The sequence below is a fragment of the Balaenoptera borealis genome (assembly GCF_965194805.1).
Source record: "Balaenoptera borealis genome assembly, chromosome: X".
In the NCBI taxonomy this organism is placed as follows: Eukaryota; Metazoa; Chordata; class Mammalia; order Artiodactyla; family Balaenopteridae; genus Balaenoptera; species Balaenoptera borealis.
Window position 1 is genome coordinate 97,726,309 of NC_138881.1, and position 19,299 is coordinate 97,745,607.

Below are 19,299 nucleotides of genomic sequence, written 5' to 3' on the forward strand. Positions count from 1 at the left end.
TTGATTTCTCATGGACACAGACATCCCCAACCAATTAGCTCAAAGTATTAAGGATTTATATATATTGTAATTACTTTTTTAAGAGGGGAAAATTTCTATGCTGCACATTCTAGAGTCTCTTAGGGACATAATAATTTAGAGAAGTCATTTTTGAATGAAATCCAGATTCACAAATGCTCTAGAATTGGTTAGTCTCAACAGAGTTCAAATAAAAGTTTATGGCACAGTTATTTTATTTCTGTCTCTTGTCACCTTGAATCCCTAATATTATACATAAAATTCCACTGAAAGAAACTTAAGCAATTAATTTAAAAGTGACAACAATCTCTGTCACAAATTATAAGAGTACACAGACTAACAACGTCCACAAATAGGGAAGAACTTACTTTCCTATTTGGAAAAAAAAAACTTTAAAAAAATTTTGGGGTCAAAAAATATATGAGACAATATCCATTGTTTAATTATCCATTACAGTCCATTGACTGGTATTCTGTAAGTGGAATGCTATCAATTTATAATTTATTTGAAACAGGAGAAATGTAAAGATTAAAAGTTAGACCTTTAGCAGACTGAACACACTAGTAAAGTGAGACTAAACACAAATTTAAATTATTGTTATAAAACTCACTTGTACAGTTTTCTTTTATTACATTAAATGGTTTCCTGGAGTATAAGGTATTTTTTCCTATAAAAGGGAAGCAGAGAAAACTTTCTGAAACTTTTCAGAAAACTGATTATAAGAGTGTTACAATGCTTCAAGAACTACCTAAATACACACAAAGTGTAGAGAAAAGAGAAAGGTTTCCCCTTCTACATCATGATGATGAACAGCCTCTGTACGATGGGGATGGGCATGATACAGTTTAAGTATCCCTTAGAGTGTACTGCTGGGATAGGCTAGGAGAGTGATATGCCCTTTTGCAAAGTTTCACTGTATGCCTTGGAACTTAAATACCACCTCCCAGGAAATCAATATGCTCTAAGTATTCAATTACTTTTATTTGTGAAGTGTCCTTAACATCATCTCTCATGCTGTCAATGAGGTTCTGGATCTTGTACATCTTTATGCTTTTGATGATAAATAAATGCTTCAGAGTTTATGTTACAAATAATCTAAATCAAAATATTAAATTTTAAACTTAAGCAAGTGTCACTATAACCCTAATTCAAAAATATCCCAATCAACCACTTCTGTTCTTTTACCTGTCATGCAGTATATATAATTTTTTTCAGAAAACATGGTAAGCTCATATTGTTCAAAAGCAACTAATCTAGCTGCTTAACACAGTCCTAATTCTAAACTGTGGCTTATTCTCCATAATGACTCCTTAAAGCATTTTGCTCTATTGAGTACTTATTCCTATGCTTGTAACTTTGTTCTCCCAGATGACACTGCCTCACTTAAGATTAAAATTTAAGACAATAATGTCCCCAGACATCGACCTTCCCCTTCACCTTAGCAAAAGTCAGGTAACTCCTCCCTTCCATTGCTAACAACTCTCCACCCACTCCATGAAGATCCTCCCTCCCCCTCTTGCATTTTAACACTGAACTCTCTACTAGTTCCCTCCTTTCAGTCTCCAAGTATGTTTGAGAAAATATAGAGTGAACCTGCAGTTAACATCTGCCCTTAACATGCAATGCCATTCTCAACTCCGTATCAGTGCAATTTCTCCCCTGACAGTCTGCAACTGTCCCTCCTGCTTAATCATATAACTTGATCCCATAGAGATCATTTACTTCAAGATTCAGCTATACCTAACTCTATAGGAAACTTTCTCAAACTAACTTAACCCCCAGTAAAATTAAGCCTTATGCCCCAGTTCCATATCACTTAATTGTACAGTTTATTAAAACATACAATTTTGAACATTATATATTATAACTCTTTTCTAATTGTTACATATATTACTGTACACATTCACCTAGTTTGTAAACCCTTCGAGGATCATGTTTCCAAAGTTAGAGTTCAATAAAAGCTTGCTTAATGAATCTATTCTAAAACCAACAGAGGGGCATGAAGGCAAGCTATGCAAATACCATGCACAAAACAAAACACACTGCACCACAAACAAAAACTATATAATCTATGAAACTAAATAAGCATTCATCTTTCAGATTAAATAATCTATTTATTAGCACAGTGTTTATTTTAATAGTAGCTTTGTTATAAGAAGAGAAAGTGTTGCGATGGAAATAACACTGGAATAGTGCTAGAGTTGGTAAACCTAGCCTCTGACCCACACTCTGCCATACACTAGCCATTTAACTTCCGGCAAATCACTTAACCTCTCTCAACAACAAAGAGTAATTACTATGCACTCTACAAAGCTCAAAGGGTTATTATTAGGATACAATAGGGTAATATATATTAAAGTGCTCAGAATTTATAAAGAGCTGTATAAATGGTATTATTTTAATGATAAACGTACCCTCCAATTTAAGATAACATTTTATTTTAAAGTGTGAACTTGCAAAAGAAAGAAATTAAGGGGCAACTATTTATGCTATAGAAGAATTCATTACTGAATAAAATAAATCACTGCAAGGTTCAGCAATTCAAATTCAATCTGAAGCAATTAAAATATGAGGCAACCATCAAAAGTGTCCTTCACATTCAATTTTTCAGTGAGATATTTATTACATACAGCAAGGCAGATATTTGAATCAGGCCACAAAATCACAAGCTTATTCCACTGAATGCACTAAGATGGCCTTCACCTATGTTACAAAATCAGATGCTGCACAGTTTAACTGGCTCCATTTTACAAGTCGATACAATGCACCATGCCCCACAGTTGAAGAGGTGAACCAGCACATGTAGGAAATACTAGAGTTGACTCCAGGTTTACAGGAAAACACGTGATTAACCAGGACACAGCACAATCTGATGTATGTAAAGAATTCCTAAATCTGTTTCACAGACCTATTGTTTATGGACATAAAGAAGTATGAAGAAGCAAAGGGAGCAGCTGCAAGTAGACTGAGACTTATTTGTAGCACTGGTGACAAAGTCAAATATGAAAAGTTTCAGGATTTGTTTGGGTAGCCATTAAAATCATTTCCAAGCTCTCTTAAAGTCAACAAATTATCACAGTATCCAGACAGACTTTTTAAAGTTCTAGGCAATTTCCCTTTGTCTTGCCAAATCTACCCACAGACCAGCAAAGATAAGACATTACAACCAGAGTTAGCTACTTTCCTGAAATGGGTAACCAACTTTCTGATCCCTATTTTTATTTTTTTATATGGGTGAGGATTTTAATCACAAAGTATCTGGAGGGACTTCCCTGGCCGTCCAGTGGTTAAGACTCCACGGGAACTAAGATCCCACATGCCGTGTGGCCAAAAAAAAAAAAAAAGAAGTACCTGCAAGGCATATCAATTCAAAAAAGGTCGGGAGCACAAACCACCAAATGGAGATTCAAGTAATTGGCAAACTCTCCCTTTTAAATGTTAATCACCTGGAAAGGCTGCCATAATTATTTAGCATTGAGCTCCAACCCAGCAAAGGAAGAGGAGTGAGGCTGAAGAGGGAAAAAGAAATAAGGAGGGCAGCAGGAGGGAGGGGACAGGTGAAGAAGAACAGACACCAGAAATGCAAAGAGAAATAAAAAGATACCAAAGATAAACTTTGCCATCAACAACCTATTATCCACTTTCCCTCACAGGAAGACTATTAATAGACAAAACAAGATTTTGCTGCTACATGTTCTAGGGGCATTATTTTCTTAACGCAAATTTATCCAACAGTAGGGAACTGGAGAAATTATAGTTTCCTGGTAAGTTTCTAGTCACTACAGACATAATATGATGAAAAAAATGGGTCTGCTTCACTCAAGTCTATCAAAAAGAATACTGAACTAGAACTTGAACACTTGGTTCCTAGCTTTGGTTTTGACCCTCTTGACAAGTAGCTTTAGGTTAGTCACCAAACTTTTATCAATGTTCTCATTCACTCAAACAATAAATATATCTTGAGTGCCTAAAAAATGAGCTATTTTAGAGTTTCCCAACCCTGACTGCACATTATAATCACTTGGGAATTCTTAAAAAACAAAACAAACCAACAAACAAAAAAACCCCTCTCTTTGCCCCTGAGACTGATTAAATTGGTCTAGGGTGGGGCCCAGGCATAGGTTTAAAAAAAAAAAAAAACACACTGCCTTGTGATTTTAACATGCAAGCAAGATGGTAAACCACAGGTCTATTTCATCTTATGTATATGTAAGGAACAGCAAAATAATGTGAAAAGCCCTCTCCCTTCCTTTGAAATTTATCAATTTCCCCTTCTAATCCAATTTTGTTTCAACCTAGATTCTCACCACCTCACACCTAGATTACCAAATAGCTTCCTACCTATCTTCCCTTCTTCCAATCTCTTCCCAACCCAATAAACCACTGCTGTCTAATCAATTTGGTACTGAAACAGTATCCCACTGAGAGTCATTTTAAGTATAACAATATCAACAAACAACTGTTTTCATCAAGCAGAGAATATATTGTATATACATATTTGTATGTTTGTATGTATATGTGTATGTATGTATGGTATGTATGTATAATCTCAAACATGCTCTGTTTGTCTTCAGTTCCATTTATGTATAATGGATACTAGTCTCTTTACATGTAAGATTATTGTCCCTAACTAGTTCATGGCTGAATTTGGTCAAAAATGAATGGCAAATGAGTCACCCACAGATTTCTCATTTAAATTTTGAAGTGTTCCCACAAGGAACATATATTCAATTTTTAAAAAAGTAAAATGAGGTGGAATTATCTCAAAAAGTCCTCTGTTACTGTAGGCACTGATAAAGTTTATGATGAATGAATTTTACCAAGAACAAATATGGTTCTGGTTTGTGTTAAAACTTGCCTCAGAAAACAAACTGAAGCCTTAAAAGCCAGTGGTTATAACCACATAAGATGATATTCATATTTATGAAAAATATTAAGTACAATATAAGCAATATATAATGAGAAAACTGAACAAGTATATGACTTTTTCCCTGCCTTTAAGGAGCTCTCCATCTTCTCAGGGAAAGCAAAATATAAAAAGAAAATAAAGCCAGCAGGTAAGTGGTAAAGACAATAAGTACCCCAGGAATTCAAAGAAACAGGAGACTGCTGTGGACTAAGGGAGTTGGAGACAGCATCTTGGAAAAGCTGGAGCTTGAACAAAATTAAATAGGTGGAGAAAAGAAGGAAATCTCATGCATGTGGATGACCTTCTACAAAGATGAGGCAAAAATTCATAAACTATATTTGAGGGACAGAGGGTTCTATGTAGGAGCATTTGAAGAGTTAAGGTTGCAAGAATAAATTGGAGCCAGGCAGTGAAAGCCCTGAATGCCAAGAGAGGATGCTTCAACTTTGTCCTATAGATGAAAAAACCTTTTATAGGTAACAAGCAAAACAACATATCTCTATAATGATGCAGTCTGAAACCATTTTTCTTCATGCCTTCGAAGAACATACCAAGTAGTATAATATCTTGCCAATATATCATGAATATGAGAACATATTGTTTAGGAAGTCTGTTCAGAGTGAAGGAGTAAATACTCAAACATGCTTTCCAAAATACAAAATCACTGATCAATTACACATTCATAGTTCTTAGGATAATTCCTAAGAGAATAATTGGGTAGAAGGCTTCAATTTTAGGTTTTCCTCCTCTCCCCACCCTCATCCAAACACACACCTTGATTTAATATCTAGAAACGTAATACAATGAAACAGTGTTATTCTGAAAATAAGAGGTCTTTTATTACTTCTCATTGTGAGTGAATTTACTTACTATATTGCTTCAAAATCACTAAATCTATTAAAATAAATCTGTCCATGATTTCTTTCAGCAAAGCAGATAAAAACAGACACATAAATAACAAATTTAAAGACTGTGAAAAGTAAAAAATCCTTCATCAAACCAAAACACACCTAAAATAAGCGGCATTGGCTTATAAGGCAGAGGGGAATGAGAGTGTGTTCATAACAAAAAATGCCATCCACAACAAAGAGTACCAGAGAGTATATGAAGAACATTACAATAGGCAATTTCTTGTCCAAAATGATAAACCATTAACCCACAACTCCAAGAAGAATGGAGTTAATTTTGTTTCTCAAAAATGCCCTTAAAATTTTTGGTTATATCTGCAATAAAAATTAAGACTCCAACATAACTCAAAACAAGGACTCTTTCCCCTAGTAAACCAGACACATAAGTGATTGATGATTTAATTTGCCACTGCAGCAAATACTAATTTAACCACCACTATCTCAACACCAGGAAAATGACAAATCTCAGTCTTTAAAGGCATATGTGACATGAAGGCAAGAATATTCTAGGATGATTAAAACACACACAAAATAAAAACACAGAAAAACCATGGCAATACTGCTGCTGTACTAGGAAAAGGGATATACCATTCTTGCAGGCACGTATGGCTTTAAAGAATATGTATAGATTATGATGTTATAGTATTGTCTTTTTTTCCTCCGGGAAAGATGGGAACATCCACGAGAGTTAGCAGCGCATTCAGGAAGGTGTCAATACCTCCCTCCCCACCCCTTACTGGGGAAACTCGCTTTAACAATAATGCTCTTTCACCCCTCACATCCCACCCGATTTCCATACACCCTTCAGTCAGCATTCCCGCCCCCGCACCTTTCCCTGCTCTTCCCCTCACATTCAGAACTGGCTGCTCTGACTTTGTCAGTCTCGCCGCCCCCGCGCACCCGCCCAGACCAGCAGAGTCCAACAACGCAGCCACGCAGCCACCCACTCCCCCCACCTCCTCCTTCTCAGCCCAGCTTCCCCTCCCCCTCCCCGTCCTGTCACCTGCTTGGGTGGTGTCCGTCAGGTCGTAGCCGCTGCCCGGGAAGTCTCGGAGTTTCCTACCACTGAGGCTCAGGATGCCGGAGTTGCCCGCCTCCTCCAGGGCCCGGTCCAGGCTCCTCACGGTGTGTTGAGGCTGTAGGCTCCCCGGGTTCCACTGCGGCCCGTTGGGGAACGGCTGACCGAAAAGAGTCGGTACCGGGATGGGCACCACCAGGGTCCCGCCGCCGCCGCCGCCGCCTCCCACTCCGGCTCCACCACCTCCCCCTCCGGCCGCGCCACCGCCACCGCTACTTCCACCTCCACCACAACCGCCGCCCCCACTGTTACCACCACCTCCCTGACTCGCCGCCATGTTCCTGGGAGAGAGAATAGCCCCCGACAATACTCTCAGCTTGTGCCGCGAGTGTAGGGGGTTCTTAGGACGCATGCGCAGGCTGGGGGCGGGGTGGGGGGGCGAGGTAGAGGGTGGGAAGGAACTAGGGGGCGGGCTGGGAGGAGGTGTTGGGTATGAAGAGGCGATGTTCAAACGCGCAGAAGGCTTGCTTTAAGAAACGTGTGATCAGAGGAAGGATGCTAAATCCCGGTTCCGCTGCTTTGGGTACCAAAATCTTGCGAAGCGACACCAGCTTGACTGTAAGTCATTTGGCAATATGCCCCCAAATCTCCTTGTTGCTTCACCTTTTGCGTCTGCAAAACAAAGGCATATATTAGATAGAGATGAAAGGGATTCGTTTCAGAATATTTTGAAACAGCGTTTAGAAGGACTATCAGGGACCTGACTGAAATGCTTACCGCAAATGCCTCAGGAATCCTTTAGCAGTGTTAACACGGAGAGAAACTTTGGGGAGGAAAATGGGTGCAGAATTGAGTTTTAAGCCTATATGAATTTTGCCATAATTTAGAATTCCAAAATAGGAAAAGACTTTTAAAATGTTTTCAAGGAAGGCTCTCGTTTCAGTGCGTGTGGGTCTCAGCCAAACTGCTGCCTTCCAAAACTTGGAAAAGTTCTCTGCATTCTGTCCTCTAAGTCTTTGAAGTTGTGCCAAGATCTCCAAAATATCTCGAGTTTCTTCTCATCATGTCAGCATGGCTGATGGAAAACTCTTTGATCATCAAACAACCTTAAAGTTTATTTTTGAAATACAGGTTTTGGTTTTAGGTGGAATTCTGAAGATTTAACACTGTGGATATGAAGCTAATCAATCTTGGATTTTAGGAGTTCATTCTTAGAACATGAACCCAACCACACAGGCCACTGCCATCCCTCCACTCCCACTCAGAGTTATTCAAATCTTTTTCACTAATAGAAAAGTTACACAAGAAAACTATCAGAATGCTTGGTCATATTCAGTTATCATTAATTTGAATATCCTGCGCCTCTCTTTTACATCCATTTCAGTTTAAGCAATCTGTCAACAGTCTCATTTTCTTGGAGAAAGCTCCACAAAAATTTCTACTTTGGAAAAAAAAAATACGGGAAAGAATTACAACTTGTCTAAAATGCTTTGTGGCCATATAGGTTAACTAAGATAATTATGTTGCAAGAAATTACATTTGCCAGATGCATGACCCACAGAAGGAACAGAACTGAGAATCAGACCTCCACAATGAATTAGCAAGTGAAATCAAATTATTTAAACCCACTGGTGTCAGAGAGAAAGTTGTACCTTATATCTCATCTTTCTTACATCGCAAATCAAATCAGGTATTAATTGAGAACTTCCAGAATCAAGAGGAGTGGAAAGGGAAACTAAATTCATTAGGTAGAGAAAAGATTAGGAAAAGAATGTTTAATAACTAGCCAGTAAAAAATTTAGCAATTATTTAAAACAACGTATTGGACTCCAGGAAAAGTATGTCCTCTGGATCAGGATACCTGTCGAGTGAAAAAGGCCATGTACAACCAAATTTAAGCAGGAAAGTAATCTTTCAAAGAATTTAAAAGATAGTCTAAGGAGGAAAAATAGGAAGCCTACAAAATAGACTAGATATACATGAAAATCTGACAAAATAACACATTCTAGAGCTCTTTGACAAGAACACCAAGGCCATAAGGAGTGTTAAAAGATAAACTGAGGCATATTAAAATTTTAAGAGTTTGAGCATTTATCTTTTGGAATTGGGCAGTGCCAAACAGGAAGTGCTTAAGAGTACTCACCAACAGGAGCCAAGGGAAAGACTTATATAGAGAAAGTGAGGAAGCAAAAAAAAGAAATTATTTGATTGGCTGTAACTTAAAGCCTAGTTGGCTGTTTGTGATTGGTTGTCCTTAGAATTTTGATTTCCTAACCTTGAGGCTTTTATAGGCTTAGATTTTGGTTTGCTTATGTAGGCCACCATGGCACTAGAGCCACCTCAGTCTAATAATGGTCTTCTTGTTTAATTAATTTAGCAGGAGGTAAAAGGTTTAGAAGAAAGAGCATGACATTTAGAAATTTGTTCCAACCCTTTAACTGCCAGTGTAATACTCAGAAAAGTGACCTAAAATCTCTGTACTTCAGTTTCCTCATAGGGAACACTGGAAAATAACAATCATACTTATAATAATAATAATAATAATATATAAATAGTGCTTACTATTTACCAGGAACTGTTCTAATTGCTTTATATATATTAAGTCATTCAATCTTCATAACAATCCTGTAAAATAGGTACTATTATTCTTCCATTTTATGGATGAAGAAAAATAGCATATACCTCACATACGATTGTTGTAAGAATAAATAAGATCACATACGTAAAGTGACACTACAATACCTGGCATTCATTCATTCATTCATTTAGTAAACATTTTTTGAGTGATTACTCTGTGCCAGGAACTATTCTCTGTGCAAGTAATAGTATAGCATTAGGTGCTCAATAAATGTTAATTTCTGTACTACACCCGTGAATCCCTCATGAAAGAAAATAAAATAATAAAAAATATACAAAATGGAGAAAGCCAAGGAAGAAATCAGTTAATTCCTTGATAATTGTGGGCAAGAAATATTTGACATATTGCATAAATTTTTTGTTTCAGTCTATACTAGAGGATATTTTTACAGTGATTACCACTTTAATGTTATTCTCAATGTGAACACGTTGGTAATTGGTTAAATTACAGACAATACTCGGAATTATCCAAGCCAAACTTACAAATTGAATGTTGACAAATCACCAGGACTAGATGACATGTATCAAAGATTATAGAAGGAAAACAAGGGGTTTTGAACAAAATATGCAGCCTCTATTAAATAAAGCACTGGCCAACTACAAGCGTGATTTGTATTCAAGAGAACTCTAGAGGGGACTTCTGAAATTCCAGGTCAGTTTATAGTCACCGCTATCCCAAGCAAATTGGTAGTTACTCAACATTTTTAAATAATATAGAGAAGGAAAGGCACAGTCCAAAGCTCCAAATTCTTCTATTAGAGACCAAGATTATTGGGATAGACTACAGGATGTTCTTACCAGCCTATAAATAAATCAAAAGTGAGATATGTTTTATCTCAGGATCTAGAACAAGGCAACGAACTTGGGGATTAACTAGATTGAACTATGATATGAATTTTTTTAAAATCCTGATCAGGATCCAGGAAAAAAGCCATGGGAGTCTCTGCAGTTTGTTTCCTGAAAACATCAGTATTTAACATCAGTTAAATACTAACCTCGGGGGTGAGGGGGGGTGGGGACAATGAAATGTTGAGTATCATCAAGACATATACCAGAAACCCTGAAAAATATTAATTTACATCTTACGGAACTGTTCCACAGCTGCTGCTGGAATGTGATGTGAAGTTCTGCTCACTGCACTCTCAGCACAAGTCCTGAATTAGAGAAAGCCCTAAGAAGTACACCTAAAATGATTACAGAAATGAGGGAAGGAGAAATTTACTTGGCCTTCATCTCTCTGGTAACTTGATCTTCAGTCCCTTCCAAAATCCCTGTTCTGGCATGGAACCTTCAGAGTAGTATATATTAACTTATTTTAGCATAATTTATAGCACACTATATATGACATCCCTGATCCTCCTTCCCCTGTCTTTTTTTTTCTTTTTTCTTTTTTTAGGCCATACCCAGTGATCAAACCCAGGCCCCAGCAGTGGAAGCATGGAGTCCTAACTATTGGACCACCAGGGAATTCCCCCTTTGCATTGCTTTAACCAATCCTAACAAACTCATTAATCCCAAAGTTAATATTTATTAACTCAAGAGGGATTTGGACAAATGTATGAATGATCACTATTACTTAAAAGAAGCTATGACATACCTAATCTTCAATGTTGATGACAATAAGCACTATTATGTTCTATCTTGGTTAGAATCCCTGCTATGATACTTACAAGATGCAAGATAGACAAGTCGTTTAAGCTCTCAAATTCTCAGATTTCTCATCTATAAGCAAGGGACCATAACATTATTAGCTATCTCATAAGATTGTAGTGAGGATCGCGTGAGATATTTACATAAAACACATAGTATATTATAACAGTTTCTTTTTTCTAGGTTCACTTTACCAATAGAACACTGAGCTGCGTGAACCATGAATTATCAGCATAGCAGTTCTTAAATTCCTCTGTACTATCATGCTACCAGCACTAATAAACATTTTCCTCTGTGCTGCTCTTGAAGTTACATCCTTATCGACTCACCCTATGTTTCTGCCTCTCCTAACTCTTGTGTTTTCACTATATGATCCAGTAACTTGATTCCAATTCTTGCTTACTGTCTCTAATGCAATCCCAGCTTTTGACCTCTGTGTTTCTAGTATGTTTACCTGATATCATGAAATCCATTTAAATATCTGTTCCAAATCCTTCTTAAAGAATGTATCTTAGATGTTTTGCTTTGTGTAAGCAACACAGGTCTGTTAAAAGTCCTGAAGAGTTATTATTAGAGTAGTATGTAAAAGATACAGATTGCTGAATTTTGCTTAGTTTACCTTGGCCAAAGGAAAGTAAATAAAACATCACATAAAATTATTAAACCTGTTATGTCCAGTTAGAAAATATAAGGTTGAGGAAGAGTTTTTAGTCTTCTTTAGTATTACATTGGAAAGTCTCCTCTTTATAGGTAAACATGGAAACATGCCATATGCCTTTTGGGCAAGCTTGTCTTACAATAATTATTTTCCTCTTCTTGCAGTATGTGAGAGAAAATGATGAAATAGGGCCTTTTCAAGCAAAATCCAAATTCCTAAAAGGAAAACCTAGGCAACTATCGCGTTACCTCTAAGCAGGCTATACCTGTGAGAGAAAACAAAACAAAACAAAACAATGTTAATGGCATTTCAGTAAAGCCTGTTAAAGGAATTACAGTATCAAGATAGATTAAAACCCCAGGAGAAAAGATAAATTCCAAAACGGTTTAGATTCTGCATTTCCTTAAACAGAATAATATAGAAACATTTGGACCAAAATCTGTGTCTAAAACGAAGGTTGGAATGAAATGATAAAGAATCAAGTTGGGCATCTACCAAAGTCTATATTTGTTTACCTTAATTTTTGCTTCAATTTTGCTTCAAATCTTCATCACTATACATGGCAAAGTGTGGTTGTTACAGGTTTATGGTTTTTTGTTTCTCTCAATCAAATAAACGTATGACATAAATCTCTGTGGGACTGTGATTGAAATGACTCTGAGCCTGGTGGCAGTGTACCCAGATTATAAGGCTTTTTTTGATTGATGATGAAATTTCTTTTAATGACTGAATCTGTAAACCTGAAGCTCTCAGGTGATAACTGGATCACACGTGACCCTAAAATCCAATGCTTCTCTCTGTGTGGCAACAAGACTATTTCTTCTTAACCATGGTCATGATCGTGACCCCAGTTAGCCTATTTGTGAGTTGTCAGAAGGAAGGGTCAAAGCTCTGTTCCCTAAACAAGAGCGTGTGATCAAATATTGCAGGATATTTTAGATGTGTTTTGCTTTGGTGAGGCAGTCAGAAATTTCAACATCCACTTACATTATGAGTTTAGGTTGGCAATGCCGACCCTCAAGAAGATATTTACATCTGCTAAAGCACTTTGTCTACAATTATGGTATGATTCCACAAAGTAGGAGAAAATATATTGGTTGAGATGACCTCATGTTTCACACTTCCAGGAATTAACAGGCGTATTAACGTAGGAAACTAACATAGTTTGCCACTCTTTTGTGGTTTTAAAAGTCTCTTTATTAAAACAGCTAACCATAGTCATTAAATAATGGAGTAGATAATTCTAAGGTACTAATTAGTAAACAATTAGGTTATCCTTGATAACTTCATCCACTTCTTCCATTTTGTATTTCTTAAACACTCCTTAATAAAATCTTCATCTTAAATACGTACCTCTACTTAGAAGAAATCCTTTTTTTCCAGGACACATACATAAAGCTCCAGAGGACTTTAAAATTTCCTTAGCTGGCTATGACTTCTCCTACTGGTCATAGGCAATAGACTTTTGATAAGTTGGCAAAACCAAAGATATAAACACACCGTACTGTTTGACTACTAGCATCGTCTCCACTGCCATAACCTTAACTCAAGTCACTATTTTCTCTGGACTACTACAGTAGCCTCCTAACTGGCTTTTCTGCTTCCACCCCTCTACCACTTAACAATTATGTGGCCTTGGGCAAGTACCTTAGCCTCTTTGTGCCTCCATTTTTTCATCTGAAAAATAGGGATGATAATACTACCTACCTTATAGGGATACTGTGAGGATTAGAATTACTTAATACATGTCTAGCACATAGTAAGAACTTAAAGAACTTTAGCTAGTATCATTGTCATTATCGTTATCATTAACATACTCCACTGGCTAATAATATCTAGCAGTGAAAGGTAAATTATCTCTCTTAATTGCACGAGAGTCCTGTGCAGCGGACGTTATTATTATCCCCATTTTATATGTGAGGAAACTGTGGTCCAGAGAAATTAAGTAACTTGTTCAAGGTCTCAGTTGAGAAGTGGCACAGTAAAAATTTGAATAGAAGCATGCCTGAGTGCTAAACCAAGGCTCTTAATCACTGTAACTTCTGGCAATAATCTATATGACTTAGTATCTTTTCTCAGTCCAAAAATTCTTAGCTGCTAACTCCTTCTAAACTATCTCCATAAAACAGTGATTACCAGTTGCTAAGTGCTGCCTGCTTAGCTTACATAAAATCATTAAATGTATTCATTAACAACTTTCATCGACTTTCAAATCAACCTACTTTTTTTTTTAAATTGGAGTATAGTTGATGTACAGTGTTTCAGGTGTACAGCAAAGTGATTGAGTTTTATACATATACATACATATGTATATATATATTCTTTTTCAGACTCTTTTCCATTATACAAGATATTGAATATAGTTCCCTGTGGTATACAGTAGGTCCTTACTCTTTAACTATTTTGTATATACTAGTGTGTATCTGTTAATCCCAAACTCCTAATTTATCCCTCCCCCTTCCCTTTCCCCTTTGGTAACCATAAAGTTGTTTTCTATGCCTGTGAGTCTATTTCTGTTTTGTAAATAACTTCATTTGTATCATTTTTTTAGATTCCGCATACAAGTGATATCATATCATATTTGTCTTTCTCTGACTTACCTCACTTAGTATGATAATTTCTAATTTCATCCATGTTGCTGCAAATGTCATTATTTCATTCTTTTTTATGGTGGAGTAATATTCCATCATATATATATATATATATATATATATATATATATATATATATATATACCACATCATCTTTATTCATCTGTCGATGGACATTTACATTGTTTCCATGTTTTGGCTATTGTAAATAGTGCTGCTATGAACATTGGGGTGTATGTATCTTTTCCAATTATAGTTTTGTCCAGATATATGCCCAGGAGTGGGATTGCTGGATCATATGGTAACTCTATTTTTGGTTTCTTAGGGAACATCCATACTGTTTTCTATAGTGACTGCACCAATTTACATTCCTACCAACAGTGTGGGAGGGTTCCCTTTTCTCTACACCCTCTCCAGCATTTATTATTTGTAGACTTTTTGATGATGGCCTATTTTCTTATATGGACTTATATTTACTGGCTTCTTTTTCAAAATACCATAAACCCAAATTATTACAATGGCATTTTTAAAGGTTTTTTTCTCATTATGAAAATTTACCCATAGTCCCAATTCACAGAGACAGCCAAAGGGATGTATTTAGTGATAAGATTTTTACATATTTGTTTCCAGGCTTTCCTACTAGCACAAGTTTTTATTTTATTCATTATTTATTTCATTTATAAATATTTATAATATTTATTTATTTTATAAAATCATATAAGCATTTTTATCATTACATACTCTTTACAGATATTATAACTGTATACTATATATTATATAGTACTCTATATTATATAACCACATACTACTTGATATGTACATCTGTTATGGGATCATTAGGTTCTTACCAATATTCCTTTATTATACATAAGCTTTCTATTAATATTATTATTAATAAAGCATTTTTCTTATTTATTATTTCCTTATATTAAATTCCAAGAAATTCATGTATTCAACCATAGGGTAGAAATATCTTAATTCTCTTAATAAACATTGCCAATTGCTTCCCAAAAGGTTTGTACTAATTTACATTGTCAGTAGTAATATAAGTAAGAATTTTTTTTTTGGCTGCACCACAAAGCTTGTGGAATCTTAGTTCCCAGACCAGGGATTGAACCCGCACCCTCAGCAGTGAAAGCACAGAGTCCTAATCACTGGATCACCAGGGAATTACTTAAGTAAGAATATTTTTGCCAGTATTAAGAATGTTCAGTTTTTAAATATCATTACTATATTATATATGACACAAAAGAGAATGTTGGTTCTTCTGCTTTAGGCCAACGTGGCCTGAAGGAACCAGACTTACCCTCCCACCTGAAACAACCAAAAATTTGGGCAATGTATATAGAACTATGGCTTTCAAAACACTGAATATCAGTCAACAAAAACGGTAATAACTGGGGTGTGAGACACAAAAGAAGTAAGACCTGCAAATGCCCAATCTTAGTGCTTTGAGAGAGTTTCCAGAAACTTCTTCAGCTGGAAAAAAGAGGATCTATGAAACACCTACAGCTAACAATAATCCTGATGGTGAAGGACTGAATGCTTTCTCTCTAAGGTCAGGAACAAGACAAGGGTGTCCACTCTCACTAATTCATTGAACATTTTACTAAAGTTTCTAAACAAAATAAGAAGGCAAGAGAGAAAAAGAAAGAAAGAAAGAGAGAGAGAAAGAAAGAAAGAAAGAAAAAGGAAGGAAGGAAGGAGAGAAAAGAGGGAAGGGGGAGGTAGGAGGGTGGGAGGGAAGTGGAGAAGGAAGGAAGGAAGGAAGGAAGGAAGGGAAGCAGGCAGGCAGGCAAGCATCCAGATTGGAAAGGAGTCTTTATTCACAGATATGATCATCTATGTAGAAAATAAATGGAATCTATAATAACGCTACAAGAACAAATAAGTGAGTTTGGCAAAGTTGCAGGATAGAAAATCTGATAAAGATGTGAAGACCTGTACACTGAAAACTACAGACCATTGCTAAAAGAAATTAAATAAGACATAAATAAATGGAGAGATGTATCATCTTCATGGGCTGGAAGACAATATCGTTATGATGCCAGTTTTCCCCAAAGCCTCAGCAGGCCTTTTTTGGAGAAATTGACAAGCTAATTTTTTTTTTTTTTGCATATGAAAATGCAAAAAATCTAGAATAGTGGAAAAAAGTTGGAAAAAGAAAACAAACTTGGAAGACTAAGACTATGAAAATTCAAGACTTACTACAAAGCTACACTAATCAAGATAGTGTGGTACTGGTGTAAAGATAGAGAAATAGATCAATAGCACAGAATAGAAAGTCCAGAAATAAACTCCTACTTATGGACAAATGACTTTTGACAAAGGTGTAAAGACAAGTCAGTGGAAAAAAGACAGTTTCAACAAATATTGCTAGCACTATTTAATATCCATATGCAAAAAATACAAAGTTGGATCCATACCTCACATCACATATAAAAATTTACCAGTAGTACATCATAGACTTATGCAAAACCTAAAACTTAAAACATAGGAGGAAATATTTCTGGCTTTGATTTAGACAAAGATTTCTCAAATATGACACCAATAGCACAATCCATAAAAGAAAAAATTGATAAGTTGGACTTCATCAAAATTATAAACCTCTGCTCTTTGAAAGACACTGTTAATGGAATGAAAAGACAAACCACAGAATGAGAGAAAATATTTGCAAACCATATGTAAGATAAAGACTTGCATTTACACTATGTATATAACTCTCCAGAGTAATAAGAGTCATAAGTAATAAAAAGAAAGCAAACATCCAAAAAAAAAAATGAGCAAAAGATTTGAACACTTCACCAAAGAAAATATCTGGATGGCAGAGAAGCACATGAAAAGATGTTCAACATCATTAGTCATTACTGAATGAAAAATAAAACTACGAGACACTACTACACATCTATTAGAATTGTTAATATTAAAAAAAAATTAACCATACCAAGAGTTGACAAGGATGTGGAAAAACTGGAACCCTCATACTCTGCTGTTGGAAATGTAAAATGGTAAAACCACTTTGAAAACAGTATGGCAATTTCTTAAAATGTTCAACATACACCCACCATATGATTCAGCTCTTCCACTCCTAGGTATTTACTCAAGAGAAAAGAAAGCTCATATACGTACAAAGACTTACACATGAATGTTAATACAATATTTATTTGGAGTAGCCAAAAACTGAAAACAACCCAAATGTCCATCAATAGGAGAATGGACAAACAAGTTGGATTATGTCCATACAATGGAATACCTTTTAGTTATAAGCAGAATGAACTATTGATACAACATAACAATATGGATGAATCTCAGAATAAATATGCTGAATGAAAAAAGCCAGAAAAGAAAAAAAGAGTACCTAATGTATGATTCCATTTACATAAAACTCAAAAAATGCAAACTAATCTATATTGACAGAAACCAGATTAGTGGTTTCCTGGGGGCATGTAGAGGTTGGGAGCATGGGGAGAGAAATCACAAAGGGGCACAAGAAAACTCTTGGGGGTGATAGGTGTATTCACTATCTTAATCGTGGTGATGGTTGCATGGGTATATATATATATATGCCAAAATTTATCAAATTGACACTTTCCATATGTGCAGTTTTTTGTATGTCAATTATACCTCTATAAAAATGTTAAAATTGACAAATTATTCATTGTAAAATGAACATGGAAAATATTTTTTAAGATTAAAATTTCAGTAAAATAAAAATTAATGCAAAAAATATTTAAATGTTTTGATAGCAGTTAATATAAATTGATCAAAGAATTAAATTGGATGAGCTGAGTTTACTCTTAATATGCTTTCTTGACAAAAATAGTGAAATGTAATTCTGAGTCAAATATTTGTACATAATTAGGAAATCGACATGTCCTTAGAGTCCAAATATCTACTGTATCAAAATGGCCCAAAATGTTAGAATAAAAATGGCCTAGCCCCAATGATAATTGAGGTAATTGTGAATTATATCCCCTCGATGAGTTTGCAATGTAGTTGTAGAAGAAAGACTTGCATATAATAGTTAAATAATAATTAAATTATAGAATATGTGATCCCATTTATACTTGTATGGGGAAATCAGAGAATAGAGTTAAGGAAATCTTTATGGAGGGGTTGGAACTTGATCTGAGCCTTGAAGAATGATGGCCTAGACAGAGCAGAGGGATAAGACATCTCAGGAAGGGGCAAACACAGAAATGAGCACATGGTGTTTTAGGAACAGTATTCAGCGTGGCCTGACCAGGGCAAAGGGGGCATGTTGGGGAGAATAGAAAATAAGCTTGCATAGGTAAGATGGAACTGGGTTATGGTTGGTCTTGAAGTCAGAAAGAGGTGATTAGATTGGATTCATTAGATAAATTTCTCAAAGAGGACCTGGCATCATTATGTTCCATGAGTTTAAGCAGAGGGCAACTGGAGTGGGGGAGATTAACTGTTATGTTAGACTAAAGTAGAGATATTAGAATGTTTAGGAGACAAATTTAAGAGAGATTTTATAGGAGGACTCAACAGGACTTGGAGACAGATTAGACCTTTATTCCCTCACATCACTAGTTCTATTCCTTGACATTTGATTGATATCTAGCGTTAATTTAATATTTACATCTCCTTTCACATCTATATTCAAGAATAATTACATAGTCACATTTATGTAATCTAAGCCTGGGATCTTTTCTCTTCTTATTCAAGCATAATATATCATCTAATTCTTCCGGACTCATTTATTCAGGATAAATAATTCTGAGTTCACTTTCGTTGATGTATAAGTGTGTTCTATCATAACCTTATTTCATAATCTGATACACAATTTATTCTGATTTTCTTTGTACACAAGATTCATTTTTAAATGGATATACGAATCCTTATCTTTAAAAAGTTTGTTTAGTATTTTAAACTTAATTCTCTGA

The 19,299-nt window shown here is 35.7% G+C and overlaps 3 protein-coding genes and 1 long non-coding RNA gene across 8 annotated transcripts in view; 2 read left to right on the plus strand and 2 right to left on the minus strand.

Annotated features, from left to right (window-relative positions):
* Window positions 1-7,297, minus strand: part of LRCH2 (leucine rich repeats and calponin homology domain containing 2) — a 91,995-nt gene extending 84,698 nt beyond the window's left edge. For both annotated transcript variants that reach the window (XM_082377125.1, XM_082377126.1), the window contains exon 1: window positions 6,839-7,297. In XM_082377125.1, the coding sequence (XP_082233251.1) occupies window positions 6,839-7,265 (427 nt within the window). In that variant the 5' untranslated portion in view covers window positions 7,266-7,297. The remainder of the gene's footprint in view (window positions 1-6,838) is intronic.
* Window positions 1-19,299, plus strand: part of LUZP4 (leucine zipper protein 4) — a 389,928-nt gene that overhangs the window by 296,780 nt on the left and 73,849 nt on the right. The gene's annotated exons all lie outside the window — the stretch shown is intronic.
* The window catches only part of LOC309620815, a 333,501-nt gene that overhangs the window by 247,405 nt on the left and 66,797 nt on the right, over window positions 1-19,299 (minus strand). The window lies entirely within an intron of this gene.
* Window positions 7,346-19,299, plus strand: part of LOC309620733 (uncharacterized protein) — a gene marked incomplete at its 5' end in the record, with an annotated part of 65,314 nt that continues 53,360 nt past the window's right edge. For all 3 annotated transcript variants that reach the window (XM_082377601.1, XM_082377599.1, XM_082377600.1), the window contains one exon: window positions 7,346-7,471. In XM_082377601.1, the coding sequence (XP_082233727.1) occupies window positions 7,346-7,471 (126 nt within the window). The remainder of the gene's footprint in view (window positions 7,472-19,299) is intronic.